The 23,835-nt window shown below is 33.0% G+C and overlaps 1 protein-coding gene, 1 long non-coding RNA gene and 1 pseudogene across 7 annotated transcripts; 1 reads left to right on the top strand and 2 right to left on the bottom strand.

Annotated features, from left to right (window-relative positions):
• Nucleotides 1-641: 641 nt before the first annotated feature.
• On the bottom strand, nucleotides 642-6,890 carry LOC146945464 (uncharacterized). Of its 5 annotated transcripts, none has more exons than XM_085743791.1 (3): nucleotides 5,608-6,890; nucleotides 3,220-4,670; nucleotides 642-1,227 (listed from the first exon to the last, which is right to left on the bottom strand). In XM_085743791.1, the coding sequence occupies exon 1, from the start codon at nucleotides 6,808-6,810 to the stop codon at nucleotides 5,608-5,610; it is 1,203 nt and encodes a 400-aa protein (XP_085599917.1). In that variant the 5' UTR covers nucleotides 6,811-6,890; the 3' UTR covers nucleotides 642-1,227; nucleotides 3,220-4,670. The 5 variants fall into 5 exon arrangements, with proteins under 5 accessions (XP_085599917.1, XP_085599918.1, XP_085599920.1 ...); XM_085743792.1 differs by having other exon boundaries at nucleotides 3,220-4,499; XM_085743794.1 differs by having other exon boundaries at nucleotides 3,220-3,405.
• A 3,885-nt stretch (nucleotides 6,891-10,775) lies between these two features.
• LOC146945462 (uncharacterized) lies at nucleotides 10,776-17,665 on the bottom strand (annotated as a pseudogene). Its single transcript, XR_015026393.1, has 2 exons — nucleotides 14,232-17,665; nucleotides 10,776-11,047 (listed from the first exon to the last, which is right to left on the bottom strand). The product of XR_015026393.1 is annotated as an uncharacterized LOC146945462 (transcript).
• Nucleotides 11,284-14,176, top strand: LOC146945463 (uncharacterized). The gene is made up of 2 exons (XR_015026394.1): nucleotides 11,284-11,736; nucleotides 13,739-14,176. It is a non-coding gene; the product is annotated as an uncharacterized LOC146945463 (long non-coding RNA).
• Nucleotides 17,666-23,835: the final 6,170 nt, after the last annotated feature.

Genomic DNA, 23,835 nt, shown 5'->3' with positions numbered 1-23,835 from the left:
CTTGGGTGTTAAAATGCTTCATTAATTATGTTAATCAGTCATTCAATATATATATTTACTTATTGTTATTTCAATATCTATATGAAAAGAGTTATTATGAGTCTTAAGATATTATTTTAGCGTCAAAGACTATTTTGACTAACTGAGTGCATAATTATGGACTATTTTAAAATTTTGATACATCGAGGAACATAGTGACTATTCATTACACATTCAGGGACTAAAGTGACTATTATCCCTTAAAGTAAAGACAGTCATTTGTCTCTCTCAAATTATGTGTCATATTTGCTATTTTTTTGTCTCAATTTTTTTTTTATTTTGTATTATCAATACAACATTTATTATTATTTTCCAATAACATATCATTACTTTTTTTTAGGTAAAATAACATATTACTTATTACATTTCAATCATTAAAAATATTTTTTTAATTATTTATTTATTTTTAATTAAAGCATTACACGTAGCATTTTTATTTATTTTTAAATTAAAAATTACACATGTGACATCCACGTGTGCATAGAATGGGTCAAATTTGGCCCGAGGGGCAAAAGGGGCTTAACATAGGGGGCTCAGTTGTTATTGTTTTTGTTAGGGGGGCAAAATCGCAACTTTCTGATACTTAATGGCCAAAACTGTAATTAAGCCTAAAAATATACACCAAAATTTACTTAAAAAAGATGGATACATGTAAATTCAATTACATAAAACTTTGGCAAACACCACCATTACTCAAAAACCCAAAATAAGATTACATATCAATATCTTTAGTCAACAAAAAAAATGGAGAATTTATAAATATCTATAATAGTAACAATTACTATGATGAAAATTGTGGTTGGACCAACACAATCCCACAAAATTGGCTTATAGGGATCGCCCCCCATATAGATCATCTTTTATCCGACATGGGACTCTTTAACAATAACAAAGAACATAACTATAGCCATACTAGTGTGTCGTGGTGTCCAAAATCGACGAGTCGGGGGGGAGAACTTTTACAATCCTTCTCTTCACCATTTCAGCCACATATCATCACTTCCACCAACCAACTTAAGGAACTCATGTGCCATGCCACTATCAATACTAAGACGAGTTGTGCATCAATTATCCATGAGCATATTAAAGCAGTAGCATCTGATACCATGATTGCATAAGGTCAAAAGTGTTGCCTCAAAGAACTGAGAAGCGAAGAGTCCTTCAGAGATGACACCGGCGGAAGGTCCCCTGTCCAACACAAATGTTGAGAAATGGTCAGGTAATGAACAGAAGAGTAATCCAAGAGTCTCATAAACACATCACGATGTGATTTACCTCATTCAGATATATAAATATGCAGTAGCAATTCTGTACAAGTTCTCAGAGTTCAGTGTGTACACTAACATTATACAATTACAATTCATGAAGACAGTATCCTAGCCCACATGCATCAAGTGTCAACTAATAAGTTCAAAATGGGAACCGCCAATTCCATTCAAAGATTCATGAATAGAGCAAGAAACTTTGGTTTGGTATCATGAATCAAATAAACAAATTGTGAATAACTAGGAACTAAGTATACCTTGCGGAGCTAGCATTTTTAGCAATAAAACAATGGAAAAGGAGAGCGTTGCAGGAGATTTACAGGATCAAATAATAACATCATTTCCTTACGTTAATGAAAATCTACGAAAAAGATACCATAATTTCCTGAAAATATGTAGGATAGAAAATGTTGTACATGTTCAAAGATATATATCAAGAAAACAAACTAGTACCAAATGCAGTAACTAATGTGTGGCATTGGTATTAAAAAGAAAGAAAAGGCAAAACAAAACTCGCTAAAATACACTTGTAGAGTTGGTTCAACTAGTCACCACCTCTGATTTTTCAGACATTATAATTTTCATTCTTATGAAAATTAAACCAAACCCAAAGTTCAAAAAAACTTCCACCAGGGCCACGCCATTACCAAAATTGGAAGCATCTTAGAACTTGGCAAAAACACACACAAAACTCTCAAAAACCTATAGACTAATTTATGACACTAAAGGCCAATCAAGACAATTTGCAACTACAGTCAATTTTAATCAAATTAATAACAAAATCTAAATTTTATTTTTGCAACAGCACAACAGAAAAAATAATCTACGTTAATTCAGCAACACATTTGTTAAACACGCACTTAATTAACACCCAGCCCACAGTTAAGAATTTGGGTTCTGTGCAATCAAGGAAAGTATTGTGTAAGGGCTCATCAGAAGAACCATAACCGCATGTGATGTAGAATGGATAATTAAAGAGCAACCAAAACCAGAATTTCATCAAACACCTATTCGTCACAGTAAACAATGAAATTCTCAACATAATTACACAGCTGAGGGTTTATCAGAAGCCTCGTCCACCATTTCAACAACCTCATCCATTTCTCAATTCAGATTTTATCATATTAGTACAAAATAACTGCAACCCACAACACTAACAAACCCACAATCCCTAACATTTCATCATATTAGAAAAACTCTAAAAGTAAACAACACCAACAAACCCACAAGCCTAATATTCCTCTTCATCATAAAATTCAAAACAACAACTATAACTAAAACAACGATAATATCAATAATTTAAGAAGCATTCCATAAATAGAATCCCAACACGGTAGGGGGAGAGATTAGATCCACAACCTCTAAATAGATTGGTTAATCAATAGTTAAACCCTAAATCATTCATTATATCTAAACACCATAGACCTTGGTCGCGACACACGGCTAACAAGGTCTCTAACTCGGATTCTACTTCAAGAACAGGATGCAATGTAAATATCAACTTAGTCCCTCAAAATAGTCACTTACTACCAATTTAGTCCATGTATTTATTTCAGTAAATTCATTTAAGTTCTCATATGAGTCAATTTTATAAGGTACTGAATTCATTTTACTAAGTTCATTCTGGTATGAAAGTACAAGAGGTCATCGAAGTATAGTCATGTTTGATATGGGTGAGTTATCGAGGGAGTATCCACTTTTTTAAATTAATAATTGTATTGTTCTCTATTACTTTGTTCATTGAAGAATTTTTATGAACATTTAAAGAGTTCACATACAAAGCAATAACACAACATAAATGGGGTCATTTCAACTCTGACACATACATAGTCATGCAGGGACCATATGGACCATATATACATCCAAACAAGGACCATATATCAATTTTTTTAAACCATATACGAAGTTTCTTTACCTTAGAGGTATATCTAGCAGTTGAATGAGCTCCTTGGTTGACCCTCCTGATCTTCAAATTTTCAAGGTTATCTTTAATCAAAGTAGTTGAACCCTCTTGAGTTGGCTTGAGACCTTGGAGTGTGCTCCTCTCAAGGTCTCAGGTTCGATTCTTCCCAGTGCCAACTTCGATGGACTAGTTTGGCTTCTTCAAAAAAAAAAAAAATAATTCATGCAGATTGTGATGAGCAATGACTTTGAATTCTTTCTCTGCATTAGATTTGTGCTATGGTATTCTATTGTTTTGGGCCTCTAGATCACAAGAGCTCCCTAGAAAAAGTGCAGTGCCTCGTGTTTGATTTCCTATCAATTCATGACAGTGACACATCATAATCAACGTTGGTGTATGCCTCAAGTACCTCACCTTCATTTCTTTTAAATAAAATTCCTTTTCTAGGTATTGATGTATTGTAATACTTGGTGTCCTGCTTCCAAGTAAACTTCTCTCAAGTTGAGCATGAATTAGATAATCATGCTTACAAAATCATTGAATTTGGGTTGGGCCTAAGTCAACCTTACGAAACCAGCTTGGAAGGTGAAGCTGCCCCAACTTTATAAACACTACACAGACTATATCTCTAAACATTGTGGAACTCAAATCACCCCTTCCCACCCAACACAATGAAGGTGTTGGAGGCTGCAATGAAGACAGCCCGAATGCCGCAATTAGGCGGCTAGGGGCGGACCTCAATGAAGGTCGGACTTCCAACACAGAATGTTATGCCCAATTGTGTGTTGGATATTTAAACAAGTCTTCTCATAAGATATTGATACATTCCACTGTCTATTGGAGAACTTCCTCAATTTATTAGTCTCAAATTTAGATCCGTTGGAGTGTTTTCTAGTTTGCATGTTACTGTACCTGTTTCTTTGAGATGTATGACATATTGTTGGGTTTCTACATTCACTTGTGATATGACCAAAGTAGTCATCATAAGGCTTAAGCAATCCTCACCCTATGAACTAGATTTTGAGATTGAGTTGGGTTTGGCTTAAATTCTAAGACATACTTCTATTGGAAAATAAGAATGCCCAGCCTAGAATAGGAAAACTCAATCCAAAAAAATAAAAATTTCAACTTCACTAATGCTAAAAGCTCAAACTCCTTAGCTCAACAACAACTCAAAATCTATTTCTCCTTCGTAGCACCTCTTATCATAACTATTTTTTTCCCCTTGTGGCTTCTAGGCTTATATTTTTTTAAATATCCATGAGACAAAGCCTCGAGGATATTGAGACGACCTGTAGAAGCACCAATTAAGAAGGTTAGGGGGCATTTCAATACTTAGAGATAGAGGGAAGCCAACGAAAAAAATAGGCCCAACCATCATGAGCGATATAAATACAGTATATGGTCTATCTTTGAACATACATAATAGAGCATTATGACATCATTTGGTCCATTAAGCCGATCTGACCTTGCAGAAAGAGGTTTAGGTTTTGTTAGTGTTGTAAAACCTTAAAGAGGGCAGTACGGATGATAATGGCTGAAAAGGAAGACTATATGGAATAATGCTAAGTTGCTAAATGTTAAGCATTTTAAATTTAAATAATTGTAGTCAAACACAAACGCAGCTTCAGTACTGGTGTATGAAAGGTTTTCACAATTGCACACCTACCATGATTACGGCTGTATTTTTCCATGACTAATTGGACGTTTGGTATTTGCAAAGAAATTACAATTACAGCTAAAACCTAAAGCCACTTTAAGTTCAAAAACATAATCTGGTATAGCTGAGTTTATGAAATAGATTATTGGACTAAACAAACATGAAAGGACAATGACACTAAAAAATAGTATTGCATGCCCACAAATGCAAGAAAATTCAACTTTGACATATAGTACATGCAAATTATTCGGTTCAAGACTTATAAACAATAGGATTTTGAAAAAGATCAATTAAAAAATATATATGTCAAAGTAAGCAAAGCTAACCTAGCTTGAATCACAGTCATTACCAGACAAATTTCAAATAGAATCTGGCATAACATACGAAGGCTAAAATACCTTAAAATCTAATTATGAAATGCATGTTTTGTCCCTGGTTGTATGCAAGGTTGAGTTTTTCCTCATACAACTTCAAAAGATAAGTTAAGGTTTGATAAACATATCACGAAATACTTCTCAGAAATTACAAAAGGACAAGTTAAGCATGCATTCTTATTTCTCAAACCTTTACTCAGAAGAAATTGCACAACAGCTGCTCTTAGAAACAAAGTTGTTTGGAAGCTTTGAGTGCGAATTTAGGCTAGAATCCAAATTTGTCGATAAGACACGGTGAATGAGTGTGAAGTGGTGGTATGGACTAACAAGCTAAGGTTACATTTCAAAAGAAGATTATGAAATTACCTAATTAGTGAATGGTATACCATTGTTTTCCATTGTGTATGCAAGTTTCATTTTTTGCTCATATAGCTTTAATAGATAACCAGACTCCTTCTTAAAGCTGAAAACAAACTTGCTCAAAAATATTTTCTCAGAATAAGAAAATGGTGCAGCTAAGCTGGCATTCTTTTTTCGCAAACCTTTCATCAAAAGAAATTGCATAACTGAGGCCCTTGGAATGATCCTTTTCTCCAAACTATAACAAAACATTTGTGGTAGTTTGATAAGTGCCAAGGAATTCCAACCCAATTGATTGACCCAAAAACTCATCAACAAATCAATCTTATCAATTGAAACCAACATCAAATTAGGCTGCAACTGAAATGTTCGAATAACAGCTTCATCAGACCAGCCCCATTTCTTAAAGGCATCAACTTTCTCATCCCAAAGTTTTTTACTCAAACATTTCTTAGCTTTCAAAGCAACCCCAAAAGTAGCCAATGAAGGATGAAACCCTAAACACTTAACTTCCTCCAATGACTTAATCAAATCCTTTGAACCAAATATAGATGGCCTTGACTTAAGCAAACTACCAATGACATTATTAGGAACTCCAAAATCAGACATCAAATTGACATTATCCACAGTAAGGTGATAGGAATTCATAGAAAATGCAGTCGAATGCCGAATTAAACAAAGAATGGCATCCTTGTTGGTTTTCATAAACCTACTTAACAATTCAAAAAGAGGGATTATTCGTTTCTCCAAGCTAATGTGTAAAATTCTAGGGTTTTCAGTTAACAATGAAATAATATCAGATGAAGAAGTACCTTTGGATAGAAAAAATTGAAACTTTGGCAAAATAACATTGTGGGGTTGTGATGAAAGTAACGAAGGTGTTTTTTTGATGATGATGCGTATATCGGAGTGTGAAAAGCCATGGTTTTTGAAGAAGGTGATAACTGAATCAGGCTTATCTGGGGTATTGAAACGAACCTGCTTGAGGTTGAAAGCTTTGAGAGCTGACTGAGGTGTGAAACCAAATTTGTTGATGAGGTATGATACAGCAAATGGGTGTGTGTCTGATTCCGATGTGCAGAAGCTTCTGAGTGAAATTAGGAACGAGAAGTGTTGGTTCAAAAGAGGGTTGTTGAGTTTTGGGGTTGTTGATTTTGCTGTGATGATTCCTAAAACAACATTCTGGGAAAGAAACAGTTTCTTCAACATGGTTTGGAAAAGGTTGTTTTAGAGTTCAATGTTATGTAGGAACAGTGAGAGTGAGATGATTGGAGAGTGAGTGTTATGTCGAAGAGGAGATGAGTTCAAAGGACACTTATAAAAAGTTTAAAGTTAGAATCTTACACTGAACTAGACTTTTGATCCGTGCGTCGCACGGATTTTCTCGACTATAATAGAGACCAATAAATAATTTTTAACCCGTAAGATTATGATAGAAAATATTTTCAAAAAAAAAAGCAAGCGGATAGGAATGAAATTGATGTGCAATGCATTTTTTTAGATGGAATTTGTTAGGTTAAATAATTGCAAACCTAATAAAGCAAATGAGCGGAAAAAAATTAGGTTAATTTGATGCAGACGTAACAAAATTAATAAATAATAAGGATAAGGATAAGGAAATAAGGATAAGGATAAGGATTTGTAAATTCAAACATATTGAAGTATCAAAAAACAACTTTTTTTCCCTACATCAAAAAATATTCAATTATTTTACAAATGTTCTTTGGGCACTTGTTAGTCATATTCAATTAAAAAATATTCTTTAAAAATCTTGAATACCATAATTTCTAATGGATAGAATATACACATTTTTATAAAACAAGATTATTTAAGATTTGCAAAGAATATCTTGGATGCACTTGTTATTATTTTTATGTTAAATTTTTGCTTTCCAGCGAAAGAGGTTATGATTTTTTTTAACAAGCCAAAATGAGATTTAAATTATCACCGATGATTCATCTCGTATAAGATGTGCAAAAGAGAATCATAAAAAAATAATACAAAGTCTAGTCACAAGTGCGAAAAGAAAGAAAAAAAAGCATCGAAGAAAGGAAACAGAAGAAACAAGAAAGTTACAGCCCAACACCGATACAAGATAAAGGGTTCCACCATCAGTTATAATAGCTAAAGACAAAAGTAAGCACATTTGCCCTTAACCAAGGGAAAGATAACAATTTAACCTTTTCTGCTAAAGTTTGAGTAGTTGGAACCCTATGATGAAAAATGTGATTGTTCCTTTCCTTCCAAATAATCCAGACACAAGCCATCCAGATTATCTGAAAGAACGTGTATGAAGAATGTGGAATGCCAGCCATCTGCCCGAACTGAAGAAAATGATACTTACTCCCTACTGGAGCAACAAAAGATAAATGCAGTCACTCCAAGACCGCAGACCACACAATGCCAAAGTGTCGCAACTGAAAAGTAGGTGATCCGCAGTCTTCATAGAGCCGCACCCAGCCACACACAAATTATCATCCATGTGGAGGATATGTCGCCAAACTAGATTGTTTTTGGTCGGAACCCTATTACGAAAAAGTCTCCAAGCAAACAATGACACTTTTAACAGAATTTGTTTTTGCCACACATCAACATACAAGCCCCGTTCAGGAGGTGCATCAACCGCCGTGAGATAGCGATAAGACCCCTTAACGAAGTAACCATTAATGGGATCTAGCAGCCACCTCCACCTGTCAAAAATATGATCATGCAAAATAATATCATGCAACAAAGTAGAACACTCTGTAACACTCTCCTCCTCCCATGTTAAAAGGCGCCTCCTCCACTCCCAAGCGGCACCCGCTCCTCCCACCCTCTCCTAGCCAACTCCTCCACCGTCACCCACCTATCTAAAGCCAAATCAAAAAGGCGAGGGAATTTGAGCGTAAGAGAATTCCACCCACCCAATTATCCGACCAAAAATGGGTACTCCTACCACAACCTACTATCCTACGAACATTTTCCTCAACCCAACTCCCCACACCCATCCCAACACCACCGCGAATACCCTGCATCATCCGCCACCACACAGAACAATCCCTCCGTTCATCCCTCAATCGGCCCCCCTCCTCCCCGTACCGAGCTTTCAACACTTGATACCATAAGCCCTCTCTATCTACTAACATCCTCAACCACCACTTCCCTAACAATAATATATTAAATTCAAGTAACTTCCGCACCCTAACCCTCCATCGTCCTTTGGTAAACACACCGAATCCCAATCAACCGAAGAGATTTTTCTAAGATCCTCTCCACCCCCCAAAAAATCTTTTAAATAAAGATTCGATAGAAGAAATTATTCCTGTGTGAGCCTTGAAGAAGGAAAGAAAGTAATCCGGAAATAGAGGTTATGATAATTCGGACTTTGGTCGTGAAATAAATATAGTTTGATCAAAAACCATTTCATTCAGTAATCAAATTTGAATTCTCCAAAACGATTTATCTGTTGGTGAAACTCAACCATTTTAGCTCAATCACTTGATTCAGTTCTATACTAATATTCATCATAAGAGCTCAATCACTTGATTCAGTTATATAATATTATATATAAATTCAAAAATTATTGAAGAAAAAAAAAACGTGTCGCTAAATTAGTTGCAAATGCAATTTAGAGGCCAAAATAGGGTGAACCGCTCCTTCATCTCATGACCATGAATTGTGACCCGATGAACGTGAGTTGCTACGGTAAACACAAACTTGACTAATGAGCATACGGATGACAATTTGATCCACCAAATTTGTTTTCGTCCATCAAACAAAAAATGTGTTGATGGATTGGATTCAATCTGATACGATTGAATCCAATCCATTCAGCTTATACTAAAGATCCAATAGATTATTTCAAGTGTTAATTTTTTTTCAAGAAATATTCTTATGTTAATATAACTTCAATGAATAAAAAATTATTCAAACAATAAATTAATTTATAAAAAATTGAAACAAGCTACCGTTATTTAAGAAATATTCTTATGTTAATATAACTTCTTATGTTAATTTATGGAAACTATCAACTTCTTTAAAAAATTGAATTAGAAAGCATGGTGAATCATCCAAATCAAACTATAACTATCGATTCTTTAGGCTCTGTTTGGTAAAAATAGCGGATAGCTGATAGCTTATAGTAGCGAATGACTTATAACTGATAGTTTATAGTTGATAGCTGAAGACTGGTGACTTATAGCTGATAAGTTAGTTGAAGTGTTTGGTAAAATTAACGGTTTAATTAGCTGATAAATCTAAAATGACGCAAAAGGACATTTTTATTTTATAATAAAAGTAACATCCATTACTATTTAAGTATTTACAATTTAATAATTTAATATATCTTTTTATATATTATTTAGTACAGTATAACTTTTATTTTTTAATATATCTTTTTATATATTATTTAGTACAGTATATCTTTTATTTTATATTTCAGTATTTATTTTCATTTTATTTTAGTATAATTATTGTAAAATAATATAAAATAACTTTTTTTAAGTTATAATAAATTTTATTAATTTAATGTGTCTTTTAGATATTATTGTTAAAATATTTTTTTTCTTTCTAAAATCATATTTTTATAATATTTTATTTCAGTTTTTTATACTAAATAAGTTAAACTTGTAACCAAAAAATAAATAAAAGTTAAACTTAAAAAAAAAAAAAATTGAACGTAACTCTAACCAAGAATAAAACTTTTCTATAATTTCTTTTGAATGGAAATATCTTTAAAAAAAAAAAAAAAAAACTTACGTGACAACAGTGCAACATAACTTTTCTTCTTCTTTTTTTTTTTTTTTTAAGAAAAACACAACTACAATATTAATTTATTAGCCACTTTGAAATCTGAAGTTTAATTAAATGTAAACCTTTTTCTCCTGTACGTAATTAAATATTATAAAGGGTAAAAATGGATTTTGATTAAAATAGTAAGGGTAAAAGTGGAAGAAAAAACAATAAACTATAAACTCAAACACTACTTGGAATAGCGTTTGAAAAATAGCTTATAAGCTTGTGAAATAAGCTATAAGCTCGTGGTGAAAAACCATTACCAAACAGAGTTTTTTTTTGGAATAAGCTGTAAGCTCGTGAAATAAGCTATTCACTATCCGCTATAAGCTAATTTGTTGGCCTTACCAAAGACACCCTTACTAGCAAACTAAACAACACACGAATGTACCAAGCACATGTGAAATGTAAATATGCCTTCAACATCATAAGATATATTATTCATGCAATCAAAATAAGAATCAAAATAAATCTAAAATATATTATTCATGCAATCAAAATAAGAATCAAAATAAATCTAAAGGATAATCAACAGGGAACAATCTGCTTCAATGCTAGATCAAAACAAGCTACCATTAACAATTCACGAGGACCTCTCTGTATGAGCATGATCTGTGCCTTGCTTGCTGGGAGAATCAGATGAAGTACGTAGTTGCTTCAGCTTATGGTGATCCTGCTTGGTCCAAAGTAACAAAGTTAATTAAAAGGCCAAAAAACCCATATAATATAACTTATACTATTGTTGAAAACTTGATCAAAACTCTAAACAAAACTACCTAATACCTTAATTAAAAGTGGTTTTAGAATTCTAACATGTTCATTACCTCTACTATTTTTAAACAGTTATTACACATAATATGACATTGGTTAAACAGTTCATTACATGTGCTTTCTTATGCTATTGTGGGCTCAAACATTGGAAAACCTATACACCTCTGCTTCTATACAAACATATGTAGAATCAATATCATTACAGTCTATAATCCAGAAATGATTGAGCATTCTCTCTATTTTTTTCAACAGGTTGCATCCTTTCGAAACTAGGTTGGTTTGCCTTTTCATTTGGCAATGATTACTATTTTTTAAATGATAAATGTTAGTTGTTATTTTTTATTAGGGGGGAGTTTAGCTCATGATCACTTCATAATTCCAATCCCTGTATTCCTATCCAAAAGCAGTTATTAAGTGTAGGTCATGGTGCTGCCATGGCAAAAAAAAAATTACAACCGTCGTAGCCATTTTGTGAAGGGATGCCCACCATGGTGGCGCCATAAAATGCAATGGCATGTTTATATAGCGGATTATTAGCCATCTGCATATCGTGCCATTGACAACACTGCTTCAAAGTTGACTTATAAGCTGGTAAGTATCTATTCTGAAAACTTGATGGACTATACAAAGAGGGAATCATATGGATTCTCGCATAGTAAAAAAGGGATCCACCAATTCTCCTAGGTTTTATGTATTTTGAATTAACACTCTGCATACAACTTTTATACAATGCCAAAATAAAGGAAGATACAACTTCAAACCACCAGTCGTCATTAGGTTTCTTTGATAATAAGCTTATCCCAATCCAAATCTGTATATCTCCTTATTCGCTCTATGGCTCTATAATCTATTCTCGGTAGATTCCTAAATGTTTGATTTTGCATTGTATACCACTAATTTATGTAAGCTAAACATAAGAGCAGATAAATTACAAGCATTTATGTGCATGCGTGCAGGAATAGAACTATTAATTATGTGCAGTAAAAAAGCTGCAATCTATCAACAACCATGGTATTAGAACTATTAACTGTAGCATAAGCTTAGAAAACTCGCATGTGTACATGATGATAGCTTTACAATAGAGTTGAGAACTTCTAAACAGTAGCAAATAAGATCAAGTTTTGTAAATAGAATGAATGAATGAAATGAAATTTCACCAACGTGAGACGTGTTTCCATATACGAGCGAAAATTAAAACTAGAGAAATTTTAACCAGTACCCTGTAAAGTTGCAATCTGATTGATTTGCACTCTCTATTTCTTATGTGCAGTATTTACTCAGGAAAGCCAAGGTTGTAGAGTGCTAAAATGCTGCTAAGTGGTGCTTGCTGAAGCGCGCAACATTCATTAACACTAAATGTTGATTACATCAGAAAATTTTCTCTAGTTTTAATGTCTGTGCCGGTGTATTCCTGCACTACAGAATGCACTCTAGCTTATAATTTGATTCATTTAAATCTGTAGTCAACGACGCATAGCAGAACAGAGAGGCTGGGCACTAAAACGCAATAGTTGCATGGTCATTAGGTCGAAGTTTAGAGAAACAATACAAGAAATTTATACCAAAGCACCATATACATACAAAAGCTCAAAAATAGAACAGGACATAAAATTTAAGGCATTCATAGCTAATAACCGAAGTTCATTGTTACCAGTAATTAAACTTGATACAAAGCAAATAAATTTCAGGGCAAAATGACCAAAAAGTAAAAAGAAACAGAGGAAACAACTATATATTCAGGGCTTGTGTGGGATTTTATATAACGCACACATAGCTTCTAAAAAACGCAACAAAGCTGAGATTCCAGAAGCGCCTAGGGATTGCTACGCAGCGTTGGCTATTACTGTCTCCAAAGATCTAATTGTCAATAAAAAAACGACTAATTCTTGATAGTTACAATAAGTTAAACCATGATTTTACATCAAAAATAAAATAAAGGGGAAAATACACTCACCTCCCCTAAACTATGTGTATATGTCACTTACACCCCCTCTATTTTCTAACTTGACAATAACCTCCCCTGCCGTTACAGTCATCACCTTCCGTTAAAAAGAAATAGAAATGCCAACGGCATAGCTCCTCCTACCTCCTCACTGTGCCGCAACTCTCCTTCCCTCCATCCCTCACTCGAGCAGTACCACCACCCTCCTCCTCCTCCTTGTCCCTCCTCACTCCCTTAGTCTTTCAAGCCATTTAGTTTATCCCATCAGGTGAGAGGTGGAAGAGGGAAGGTAAGATGAAGATGGAAGAGGTTGCAGAAATGTAGGGTTTGTTGCGTATTTGTTTCAAGCCTCCACCACCGTGGCCCGGTTGTCGAAATTTTTAATTTTATGTCATTTGTGCAGTGTTTCGCTTTGAAGGCAGAGTGTTTGTTTACGTATTTTGAATTTTGGTTGTGTTAAAAAGGCATGACCAAAAACACAACATACCAAAATTTCCGTTTCAATTCAAATCGATTTTGGATTTAAATTGACAAACTCCACTTTGATATGGTTGCTAGTTTAATTTTTGCTATACATTAGTTATCTATTCACTACTGCTATTATTAATCTGTTACAATCATTTTTTTTTTCCGAAACACTTTGATTCCAAGCCTCTGTTTCATTTCACCATGGAAATCAAACTCATACACCATTGGGTATCTGTTTCACCGGTGTATCCACTTTTTTTATGGGGCTCATTCTTGAATAGAAATAATGAAAAAACAAAAGGATTTGAAAAGCTTTCAACAATAACAGGAATATTCAATGGTTTTGTGGAGGAAGATTGCTATCACTCATCAGTCATCACCAATAGAAAAGTAATGGGGTTATTTTCAACGGAATAATAAACAGAGTTAATTGAGAAGGGAGGTGTCCATCTATTATAAAAAAATTTAGGGGAGGTTTGTGTCTATTTTTAAACTAGAGGGGATGTCTTTGTCATTTAAAGAGACCTCAGGGGAGGTCAATGTAATTTTCCCTAAAATAAATCATTCAATGATATAATCAAATCAAACTATGATATGAAAATAATGACACAATTCATTATACACGGACATGATTTAATTCAAATTCAAACAAGTAAATCATGGAACAGGAACTTACTTTTAACAAGTCTGTCGATATCAAACTCTCAACATATGCCTTGGCCCTGGTCCATGTAATTCTATTGGTGCTTTTGATTCTCTTTACTCTATTATCTTTCCAATTGTAAAGAATTGCTTGGTCTGCTTGATTGATTGAAAATATGAGTGTCTCACCATCCTCAGACAGACACAATGGAATCAATTGAGGAAGATAATCTATTTGAGGATTCATATGACTAATTTTAAGGAATTGAGTCCAAGAGTCTTCAACTCCAAATTCATCCATTTTCCATATAACGAGATGGGTTTTCTTGAAATCATAAGAAAAACACATGCAGTCCATTAACACACAGACAATTCACTGACGCAGAAAGAAATGGACGAGTAAGTAGCTTTTCATTGCAGGATTGAGGGAGCAAGAATTGTGTATATGTCTCTGTCTTCAAATCAAGCGAGACAATAACAAATTGTTCATTGGTAAGATTGTTCTTCTTGTTGTTGCGGTGACAGACCAACCAATTGATACTATTATTCGATTAAACTGTATCGCACTGAGCGAAACAAAAATTACGAGGGACGACTACAACGGGAAAACATTGGATATCTCTCCAAGCAGCATTATTATTATTATTATCCCCCCCCCCCCCCCCCCCCCCCCCCCCCCCAAAAGTAAAATCTCTTGCAGCGGTTTTCCCTACAGCTACAAGGTTGTCATCGCTTTTCAAAGTTAGCATCACGGTCTTGAAAGTGTCTGTTGAATTATCAAAACCAAGCGTGAATTTGCAAATTTCATGCTGGGGGCGCTTGAAATAAGAGCGAAAGGACAGTAATGTATCAGATTTAGTCCTTGTGGCAGGGTTCCAGAAAGAGAGCGAGTGGTTAATATAGTTAGCAGTGAAAGAACAACCATGCAAGCAGACCAAGCCATTGCATGAACCAACAATATCACCACAATCGTTGTAATTGAATCGGTTGTGGTAAAGAAGATCGTCATCGGTTAGGGATGATGAAAACGTATTCATCTCTTGCAGAAAACGAGAGATGGGTACGGCTCTACAATCTCCGGAACCTTTGGACTTGTCAGAGAGAAGTGCGAGGTGTTGCTTCTTCTTCTTCTTCTTCTTCTTCTTAAGATGCATTCTGGCGAAGATTGGATCAGAGATGGTGTTCCAGGACTTACACATGCACTTCATCCACATCAGATCTTTCACTTCAAGAAATGATAGGAATTCAAAGATAACTTCGTCGGGGAGGAGGATTAACGCCGCCGGTGGATCCTCCGCTGCAATGAGCGGAGGAGGAAGAGGGATATTCATCACAACAAACAGTGTTCAAGTTGAAGAAACTTTTAGGGGGATGACTTCATAATAGATTATTGGACAAAACAAACATGAAAGAAGGATGACACTAAAAAATAGCACTACATGCCCATAAATGCAAGAAAAATCAACTTGGACATATAGCACATGCAAATTATACGATTTAAGACTGATAAACAATAGGATTTTGAAAAACAACAATAAAAAAAAAAAATAGTACTACATGCCCATAAATGCAAGAAAATTCAACTTTGCCATATAGGACATGCAAATTATTCGATTTAAGACTGATTAACAATAGGATTTTGAAAAATATCAATAAAACAAAAAAAAAGATATGTCAAAGTAAGCAAAGCTAAACTGGCTCGAATCACAGTCATTACCAAACAAATTTCAAATAGAATATGGAATAACACACGAAGGCTGAAATACCTTAAAATCTAATTATGACATGCATGTTTTGTCCCAGTTGTATGCAAGGTTGAGTTTTTCCTCATGCAACTTTAATAGATAGGAATACTCCTTCTTAATACCTTTGATAAACATATGATGAACAACTTCTCAGACATTACAAAAGGACAAGTTAAGCTTGCATTCTTATTTCTCAAACATTTATTCAGAAGAAATTGCACAAAAGCTGCTCTTGGAATGATCCTTTGAAAGGACGTTGTTTGGAAGCTTTGAGTGCGAATTTAGGCGAGAATCCGAATTTGTCGATGAGATAAGACACAGTGAATGAGTGTGAAGTGGTGGTATGGACTAACAAGCTAAGGTTACATTTCAAGAGAAGATTATGAAATTCCGCTAATTAATGAATGGCATGCCATTGTTTTCCATTGTGTGTGCAATTTTCATTTTTTCTCTCATATAGCTTTAATAGATAATCAGACTCCTCCTTAAATCTGAAAACAAACTTGCTTAAGAATATTTTCTCAGAATAAGCAAATGGTGCAACTAAGCTTGCATTTTTTTCTCGCAAACCTTTCACCAAAAGAAATTGCATAACTGAGGCCCTCGGAATGATCCTTTTCTCCAAACTATAAGAAAACATTTGTGACAGTTTGGTAAGTGCCAAGGAATTCCAACCCAATTGATTGACCCAAAAACTCATTAACGAATCAATCTTATCAATTGAAGTCAGCATCAAATAAGGCTGCATCCGAAATGCATGAATAACATCTTCATCAGACCAACCCCATTTCTTAAAGACGTCAACTTTCTCATCCCAAAGTTTTTTACTCATACCTTTCTTGGCCATCAAAGCAATTCCAAAAGTAGTTGTTGAAGGATGAAACCCTAAACCCTTAACTTCCTCCAATGAGTTAATCATATCCTTTGAACCAAATATAGATGGTCTTGTTTGAAGCAAATTAGCGATGATAGAATCAGAAACTCCAAAATCAGTCGTCAGATTGATATTAGACACAATAAGGTGATAGGGATTAGTAGAAAATGCACTCCAATATCGAATTAGGCAAACAATGACATCCTTGTTGGTTTTCAAGAACCTACTTAATAATTCAAAACGAGGGATTATTCGTTTCTTCAAGCTACTTCGTAAAATTCGAGGGTGTGCAGTTAACAATGGAACAATATCAGAGGAATAAGCATCTTTGGATAGAAAAAATTGAAACTTTGGTAATAACATTTTGTGGGGTTGGGAAGAAAGTAACCAAGGTGCTTTTTTGATGATGATGCGTATGTTGTCGTGTGAAAAACCATGGTTTTTGAAGAAGGTGATAACAGAATCAGGCTTATCTAGGGTATTGAAACGAACCTGCTTGTAGTTGAAAGATTTGATAGCTGATTCAGGAGTGAAACCAAAATTGTTGATGAGATACGATGCAGCGAATGGATTTGTGACTGATTCTGATTCAGATGTTGTGGTGCAGAAGCTTCTGAGTGAAATTGGGAACGAGATGTGTTGTTTCAAAACAGGGTTGTTGAATTTTGGGGTTGTTGATTTTGCTGTGATGATTCCTACAACAACTTTCTGGGAAAAAAACCATTTCTTCAACATGGCTTCGAAAGGTTTTAGAGTTCAATGTGATGTGGTAACAGTGAGAGTGATATGGAGATGTCTAATGACATTCGATGAGAAGTTTGAAGTGGAAATCCTGTAACTTTGTAAATTCAATGTTAAACCAGAGCCCTTCGCGTTACTTTTGATCAAATAATAACTTAACTTTGAGTACTAGTTATCGAAAATTGCTGTTGACACATTAGCTTTGGCTAGGACACACATGTAAAAGACGTTTTTACCCCTTCGGTAGTTAACTGCCGAATTATGAAACCGGCTGCAGTTAACTACCGAGGAAAACTTCGGCAGTTAACTGCCGAGGAAATCTGAAAACTTCGGCAGTTAACTGCCGAGGAAACCTCAAACCTGTTTTTTTTGACAAAAACCATTAATTCTTTTTATTCTTTAAACCTAAATTTTCCTTAATTAAATTTAATTCTTTAATCCTTTTAAAGAATTAAACATAATTCTTTTTATGATTTCATTCATGTGATTTTGTTGCCATAAATGAAGAAATACGAGAGATGAATAACATCTGCAATCAGTAGTTAATGGACCTAAAATGATGATTCAATAAAAAAATGCAACAACAAAAACGTTACAAATGATAGAATAATTATATTTGTAATTATTAGTAATTAATTATAATATTTCAGATTTTTTTTGTTGTTGACAAATTATAATATTTCAAATATTATTCATCTCTCTTTCAAATAATTATATTTGTAACTATTCTATCAATAATACCTTTTTTTTTTGTACGAATAAAACCACTTTTCTATTCTTAAAAAAAAAAACCCTCTTTTTAATTAAGAAACGTGATTGAATATGTAGTAATTATAGGATCTCATATTTTTTTATTTATGGCAACAAAATTATATGAATGAAATCAACAACTTTATAAAAAGAATCGTGTATTTAATGGCAACAAAATCCATATTTCTTCATTATGGCAACAAAATCACATTAATGAAATCATAAAAAGAATTATGTTTAATTCCTTAAAATTATTAAAGAATTAAATTTAATTAAGGAAAATTTAGGTTTAAAGAATAAAAAGAATTAATGGTTTTTGTCAAAAAAAAAAAACAGGTTTGAGGTTTCCTCGGCAGTTAACTGCCGAAGTTTTCAGATTTCCTCGACAGTTAACTGCCGAAATTTTCCTCGGTAGTTAACTGCAGCCGGTTTCATAATTCGGCAGTTAACTACCGAAGGGGTAAAAACGTCTTTTACATGTGTGTCCTAGCCAAAGCTAATGTGTCAACAGCAATTTTCCTAGTTATCATTCTCCAAATATTAAAAAGTAATATAAATTATTTTTATTTTTGAATTTTTAACCAAATAAGGTTAATAGTATTTTACCCTTATACTATAAGACACTTTTAGGTTTGTCCTCTGTAAAAAAGAAAAATTATATTTAATTCTCGTAATATAAAGATTTTTCACGATCGTCCTCTAAGCTCTTTGACTTAGCAAAATCTATGATGTGGCACTGATCTCGTAAAATTATAAAACAATTCGAAAAACAATAATATTACCTAATTTTTGTTATTTTGAAAATTAAGTTCCAGAATTTTATTTATTAATTATTTTTTTCAAAATTTCGTTAAAAATATATGAATTTTATAATTTTGTTTTTTAAAAGTTCTGGAATAAATTTTTTGAAAAAAATCTATTGTTTTCTAAATTTAATTTTTTCAAAAAAAAATCTGGAATTAAGATATAGTAAATTAAAATAAAATCAAATTTTTTCGGATTATATAAATTTCATATTTTTATTGGAATTTAAAAAATTTATATTCAGATTTTTAAAAATTAAAATATTTTACAGAATTTTTAATTTTTGTAGAAAAAATTAAAAAAACTTTTTTATTTCAAAAAAATCTGAACTTTTTTTAATTTCGAATTTTTTTCTATTCTTTGTTTTTTTTTTAAAAAAAATCTGAAATTTGAATTTTGAATGTTTTCTATTTTTTTATTTTTAAAACTTTTGAACATTAATTTTCAGATTTTTAAATTATTTTTTATCTTTTTTAAAATTAAATATGATGTATTAGATGAATTTCACGCATGTCAGTATAAAAAAATGGAAATTAAAAAAAAATCCATGTCAACCCCACGTCATAGAATTCGATGAGTCATATAACCTAGGGGGCATTTTTGAATAATCTTACTTTTACAATAACCGATTTCAATTTTTTTATTTATTTACAATAGATAAAACCAAAAGTGATTTGTATTCCCGAGGCAAAACACTATTAACCTGATATTTAATTATTTAAAAGAACAAAGTCAGTGTGTCACCTTTAACATTTTATGTGTTTCTATATTTTTATGATATCCAAATTCTAATCATTTTGAACGAGAGGGGTCTTTTTGGTTTATTTATATAATTTTTTTAGCCTTTCAAAAAAAATTATTTTGAAGTGAAGTTTATCATTGAATTAATTTTACCTACACGATACTTGATAAATTAATTTTTTTAAAAGACTTCATAAATTAATTATTAAAAGTGAAGATATTGAATCAATTTAATCTTTTTGTCAATGAACTCGGATGAATGCGGTTAAGGTATAAAAATAAGACAACGATTTCTCCAAAGTTTAAATCAACTATTGTATTGCAACAGAAAATCAAAGACAATTGAAGGGTTGATCCTAATATTTTAATCAAGGAATCAAATGCACATCTTGCACATCTAAGTTCTAACTCCTTCAAAAATTATTTCTTCAGTGACCACCACATTAAAAAAATGAATAAATAACTTAATCACAGTAAAATGAAAACAATTAGATAAGTAAACGCTGATTCATCTAGAAGACATGAGTTCCATGCATTACATTTTCAATGCTAAATTAGATTATTTGGTAATTTTTCTCTTTCAAATGTTATATGTTTAACAAGCTTAAAGGTTAATAAACTAAAGCTTTATGAAGTGTTCTAAGATATGAATTGGTGAGTTCCCTTGATACAATGTTACAAGCACCGAACCTGCAAATAGCTCAAAAATCAGCGTCGACAGCAACTGATGTGAGAAAGATTATAACTTGATTCTTAAGATATAAAAATAACATAAATAACAAAAAGCTTATAAACTCGACTAAGGATTTCGGACCTAAACAATACATGAATCAAAGTTTTGAGATTTTCAAGATAATTAAAAAAGACATGAATAACAAACAGTCCAACACAGACTATAAACTAGATAAGATCGCGAGAGAAGTTATATAGACGGCAAAGAGGGATCGCTGATTTACTATAATTGAACATGTATAAAACAAGAAGATAATACGATGTCCCTTTAAGAACTAAATAAAACGTAATAAGTCTAAGTTTTCAGCAAGAACAGGTATCGTTTAACTCAAACTATCGAAGACTAAAAGCATCCAAGTCAAAGTGAGATTGCGAGAAAATACAGAAATGAAACGGCAAATTTAAAATTTTCAACAAATAATAAACAGGATCAGGAAGGATACTACAAAATATGCCGGAGATTGTGAGAAAGAAAGCATTGATTAATCCATCTTGACCAAGAAACCGTTTCATACATAGCAAACTAACACACAACAAAATTTTATTCCATATCCTTTCTGATCGATCAAAAGCTTTCTTCATATAGGTGATATTCTATAAAGAAAACTTTGTATCAGAGTGAAAAAAAAAAGTAAGTAGTAAACAGAATAGGAGGTAAGCTATCTGTACAATACCTAATAATAGTACTTAAGGTCGAAAATTAGTAACACGTCGCGGTATTAAATTCCAACTAACAGTGTCAAGAAATTACTCTACTAGGTTATAAGTGTCTAGGACAAGAGGCAATATCTGAAAGCAGTTAAATATCACCACAAATATACCAGGGAACAAAATTTATGCACATAAAATACAGAACATTTACAAAAATGTCAATGCATTGTAATTCATATAAGTTGGCCAAAAGAAACAAAACTACAAATCAAACCAATATGTGACAAAATTAAGTGAGATGTAAGACCTGGCCGGACTATGGCATATACAGCTTACTAAGTGTTGTAAGAAATTGTAACAATAATTGCAGCTTCAACATTGAATTTTGAGAGGTCTTCCCAATTGTACCACAACCATAATTTTTGCATTTATCCATAATTATTTGTACTGATGATATATGCAAAGCAATCACAACTTCAAATTTAGTTTAAAACCATTTTAAATCAAGCAACCTATTGAGGTATAACTGAATTCTGCATTAGATTATCGGACTAAATAAACATGAAAGGAGTAAATCATTTCACTGTCAGAAAAAAGAATTCCATGCCAATGTAACAAAATTTCAACTTTTACGTGTATTACTGGCAAATTGATAAGGTATTATGAAGACTGGTATACATCAAAATTTTGAAGAAAAATAAAATTACAACAAACTAACATTTATGTACTAAAGGAAACAAGTTTTAGTAAACGATATGTTGAGATGAATAGTAAACGATGATATTTAATCCCTATTTAATTTAACCTAATCTTTAAAAAAATAAAAACATATCTTTCTCTTTCTTAACCCTTCACCTACCCCTGTTAAGAAAGAAACCACTTTCACGCCCAGATCCTTCTCTTTCTTCGTTTCATCTCTTCTTCGTTCTTCTTTCTCAGTAGATCTTCAACATCTCGCCCAATTGTTATAGATTCCACTTCCAATTTGCAATTAATCAGAAACTAGGCATGAAATTGCCCTTTTCTTCCCGTAGGATTCAAAACTAGATGGTGAAAAACTGAGATTGTTTACGGGTTCTCTCTTCCATGGGATTGGTGCTTTGATTTCTGCGAATTCCTCACGAATTTGGACGAACCGGTTCGCAAAAGTACCGCGAACCGGTACGGACGAACCAATTCGCGGTTCCTTGTTAAGGTAGCGAATAATGTGACTATGGTTGGTACCATTCTATGAAGCCCGGATACGTAGTGCGATACGGGTACGATACGATACGGGTACGCGGATACGCGAAATTTTTAAAATTTAGGATACAATACGGCTAAGATACGTTAACAAAATATTTATATTAAAATTTATATGCATGTAAAATACTTAAAAAAAAACATTGATTACTCATACTATATAATCATAAAAGTCACAATTTACAAAAAAATAAAATACATATGATCAAAATAAAAAATGTAAAGTTTTTGTATAAATCATATTCTATTTTCATTCATATGTTAGGATATCAACAAATGTATCAATAAAAGAACTCAAAACAAAGTTTGTTTAATGTTGATTGATTAAATCTCCCCTCTCTCGTTACTTTCATCCACCAAAATCATAATATTTAATTTGTTAATCAAAAAATAATTATAGTGATTCGTATCTTAAATTTTCACAACACAATCTCATTTTTATACACTTCATTTTTTTTTGGATACGTCTCTGTGAAGTATCTTATAAGTATCTGTGTGTATCCGTCGAGTATCTTATAAGTATCCGATAAAATATATATTTTAAATTAAAATAATTAATTCCGATACTTCTGGCATACGGTATCCGGAGTATTCGCGGAGTATCGGTATCCGATACGTATCCGACACGGGTACGACACCATTTTGGAGTATCCGGGCTTCATAGGTACCATTTGATTGTTGAGGCTTGCAGAAAGTACTGTAGGGTTCTTACTGACAAGGTTAATTATGTCAGAGGTAGAAGCACCTTTGGAGAGAAAAAATTGAAACTTTGGGAGAATCCTTTTGGAGGGGTCGTAGGAAAGCAACCGTGGTTCCTTTGCAATCATATCACGTAGTTGGGAATCAAAGAAACCATGGTTTCTAAAGAATTTGAGAACAGAGTCAGGTTTTTGGGCATTCTTGAAACAGAGCTTTGTAAGTGGAGCGGAGTTTGGAAGCAAATTGTGGGTCAAACCCAAAAGTGTGGATGAGGTATGAGACAGGAAAAGAGGTTGAATCTGACGAGTTGGTGCAAAAATGCAGAGAAAATGGTGATGGGGTTATTGGGTTTGGTGAGAAAGTTAAGGGCTTGAGATTGAGAAGGAGTCTATAACGATGAATATTCAACATTTTATGATGAAAACAACGCAACCTTTGACTAATTCAAAAAGTAATATGAAATGAAAGAGATGAAGATAAATTAAAAAGAATAAGATTGAGGAGACACTGAGATCCTCCACCATGGCAAATTGACTTCTTGTGAACATAAGAAGATGTGACAATGAAATTGGAGGGAAGCAACTAAAATATGATGTTTTGGTAGATCAATTCTGCATTTTATTATGATAACGCCTAATGATGTTTTAGCCAGTAGCCAC

Source organism: Medicago sativa, chromosome 2 (genome assembly GCF_051527215.1).
Source record: "Medicago sativa cultivar Bolivia chromosome 2, Bolivia_mono, whole genome shotgun sequence".
NCBI lineage: Eukaryota > Viridiplantae > Streptophyta > Magnoliopsida > Fabales > Fabaceae > Medicago > Medicago sativa.
This window is presented reverse-complemented; position numbering and strand designations above follow the sequence as displayed.